The sequence below is a fragment of the Calidris pugnax genome, unplaced genomic scaffold (genome assembly GCF_001431845.1).
Source record: "Calidris pugnax isolate Ruff unplaced genomic scaffold, ASM143184v1 scaffold1493, whole genome shotgun sequence".
NCBI classification, from domain to species: Eukaryota; Metazoa; Chordata; class Aves; order Charadriiformes; family Scolopacidae; genus Calidris; species Calidris pugnax.
In genome coordinates, this window is record NW_015091985.1 from 26,463 (window position 1) to 29,090 (window position 2,628).

Sequence of the window (2,628 nt, forward strand, 5' to 3'; positions counted from 1 at the left end):
CCCAGGTTTTGGGGTGACTCACGTCCTGGTTGGACACGTCCCAGTAGGGGCTCTCCCCGAAGGACATCCCCCCTCCCCTGCCCCACAGGGGAGTCCCTGCCCCACAGGGGACCCCAGGAGTTTGGGGGTGACCCCATCTCCCCCCCCCAAGACTCCCCCCTAGGTTTTGGGGTGACTCACGTCCTGGTTGGACATGTCCCAGTAGGGGCGCTCCCCGAAGGACATCACCTCCCACATGACGATGCCGTAGCTCCAGGCGTCGCTGGCCGAGGTGAACTTGCGGAGGGCGATGGCCTCGGGCGCCGTCCAACGGATGGGGATCTTCCCCCCCTGTCCGTGGGGCCATCGTTGGGGGGATGGGACGATGGGAACCCCCAAAATCCACCATCACCCCCAGGGGGGAGGACCCACCACCCCACGGACCCCAGGTGTCCAGGGGAAGCCAAAGACTTGAGGGACCCCAACCCTTGAGGGACCCAGGAACCTGGAGAACCTCAACCCTGGTGGGACCCCAACCCTTGAGGGACCTGTGTCCAAGTGAACCCCAAATCTGGTGGGACCCCAACTCTTGAGGGACTTGTGTCCAGGTGAACCCCAACCCTGATGAGACCCCAACCCTGGTGGGACCTCAACTCTTGAGGGACCCAGGAACCCAAAGAACATCAACCCTGGTGGGACTCCAACCCTTGAAGGACCTGTGTCCAGGTGAACCCCAATCCTGGTGGAACCCCAACCCTTGAGAGACCCCAACCCTGATGGGAGCCAACCCTTGAGTGACCCAGGAACCTGGAGAACTTCAACCCTGGTGGGACCCCAAAGCCTTGAGGGACCTGTGTCCAGGTGAACCCCAACTCTGGTGGGACCCCACCTCTTGAGAGACCCCAACCCTGATGGGAGCCAACCCTTGAGTGACCCAGGAACTCAGAGAACATCAACCCTGGTGGGACCCCAACTCTTGAGGGACCCAGGAACCTGGAGAACCTCAACCCTTGTGGCACCCCAAAGCCTTGAGGGACCCCAACTCTTGAGGGACCCAGGAACCTGGAGAACCTCAACCCTTGTGGCACCCCAAAGCCTTGAGGGACCCCAACTCTTGAGGGACCCAGGAACCTGGAGAACATCAACCCTGGTGGGACCCCAAAGTCTTGAGGGACCTGTGTCCAGGTGAACCCCAACCCTGATGAGACCCCAACCCTGGTGGGACCTCAACTCTTGAGACATCCCAACCCTGATGGGAGCCAACCCTTGAGTGACCCAGGAACCTGGAGAACTTCAACCCTGGTGGGACCCCAAAGCCTTGAGGGACCTGTGTCCAGGTGAACCTCAACCCTGATGAGACCCCAACCCTGGTGGGACCTCAACCCTGGTGAGATCCCAACCCTGGTGGAACCCCAACCCCTGAGATCCCAACCCTGGTGGACCCTCAACCCTGGTGAGACCCCAACCCTGGTGGAACCCCAACCCTTGAGAGATCCCAACCCTGGTGCCACCCCAACCCTGGTGAGATCCCAACCCTGGTGGAACCCCAACCCTTGAGAGATCCCAACCCTGGTGCCACCCCAACCCTGGTGAGATCCCAACCCTGGTGGGACCTCAACCCTTGAGATCCCAACCCTGATGGAACCTCAACCCTTGAGAGACCCCAACCCTGGTGAGATCTCAACCCTGGTGGAACCCCAACCCTTGAGAGATCTCAACCTCGGTGGACCCTCAACCCTTGAGAGATCCCAACCCTGGTGGCTGAGATCCCAACCCTGGTGGACCCTCAACCCTGGTGAGACCCCAACCCTGGTGGAACCCCAACCCTTGAGAGATCCCAACCCTGGTGCCACCCCAACCCTGGTGAGACCCCAACCCTGGTGGAACCCCAACCCTTGAGAGATCCCAACCCTGGTGCCACCCCAACCCTGGTGAGATCCCAACCCTGGTGGGACCTCAACCCTTGAGATCCCAACCCTGATGGAACCTCAACCCTTGAGAGACCCCAACCCTGGTGAGATCTCAACCCTGGTGGAACCCCAACCCTTGAGAGATCTCAACCTCGGTGGACCCTCAACCCTTGAGAGATCCCAACCCTGGTGGAACCCCAACCCCTGAGAGATCCCAACCCCGGTGGGACCCCAACCCTGGTGAGATCCCAACCCTGGTGGAACCCTCAACCCTGGTGAGATCCCAACCCTGGTGGAACCCCAACCCTTGCGAGATCCCAACCCCGGTGCCACCCCAACCCCCCCCCTCACCAAGGAGCTGGTGTAGGTGGGGTCGGGCGAGCTGTCCTCCTGCAGGGCGCGGGAGAGCCCGAAGTCGGAGACCTTGCAGACCAGTTGGGCGTCCACCAGGATGTTGCGGGCGGCCAAGTCCCGGTGCACGAAGCCCGTGTCGGCCAAATAGCGCATCCCGGCCGCGATGCCCCGCAGCATGGCCACCAGCTGCAGGGGGGGCAGCGACCCCACCCGGCCCTGGGGGGGACATCGGGGGGACGGGGGGGGTCACCTGGGGCATGGCCACCCATCTCCACCCATCTCCCCATCTCCCCCCATCTTCCCATCTCCCCCAGCGTCCCCATACCCTGAAGAAGATGTTGAGGCCCCCATTCTCCATGAACTTGGTGAGGACCATGGTGTCCCC

General features: G+C 62.3%; 1 protein-coding gene across 1 annotated transcript; it reads right to left on the reverse strand.

The window, feature by feature from the left end:
- Positions 1-159: 159 nt before the first annotated feature.
- On the reverse strand, positions 160-2,619 carry LOC106900190 (ephrin type-B receptor 3-like). The gene is made up of 3 exons (XM_014962178.1): positions 2,569-2,619; positions 2,241-2,459; positions 160-330 (listed from the first exon to the last, which is right to left on the reverse strand). The coding sequence occupies exons 1-3, from the start codon at positions 2,617-2,619 to the stop codon at positions 160-162; spliced, it is 441 nt and encodes a 146-aa protein (XP_014817664.1).
- Between the last annotated feature and the right edge of the window lie 9 nt (positions 2,620-2,628).

Coding starts and splice junctions, on each gene's coding strand:
- LOC106900190 (XM_014962178.1), bottom strand. CDS start 2,619: ATGGTCCTCACCAAGTTCATGGAGAATGGGGGCCTCAACATCTTCTTC. Junction 2,460..2,568: donor GCCTCAACATCTTCTTCAGG/GTATGGGGACGC, acceptor TGTCCCCCCCAG/GGCCGGGTGGGGTCGCTGCC. Junction 331..2,240: donor CCACCTACACCAGCTCCTTG/GTGAGGGGGGGG, acceptor CCCCACGGACAG/GGGGGGAAGATCCCCATCCG.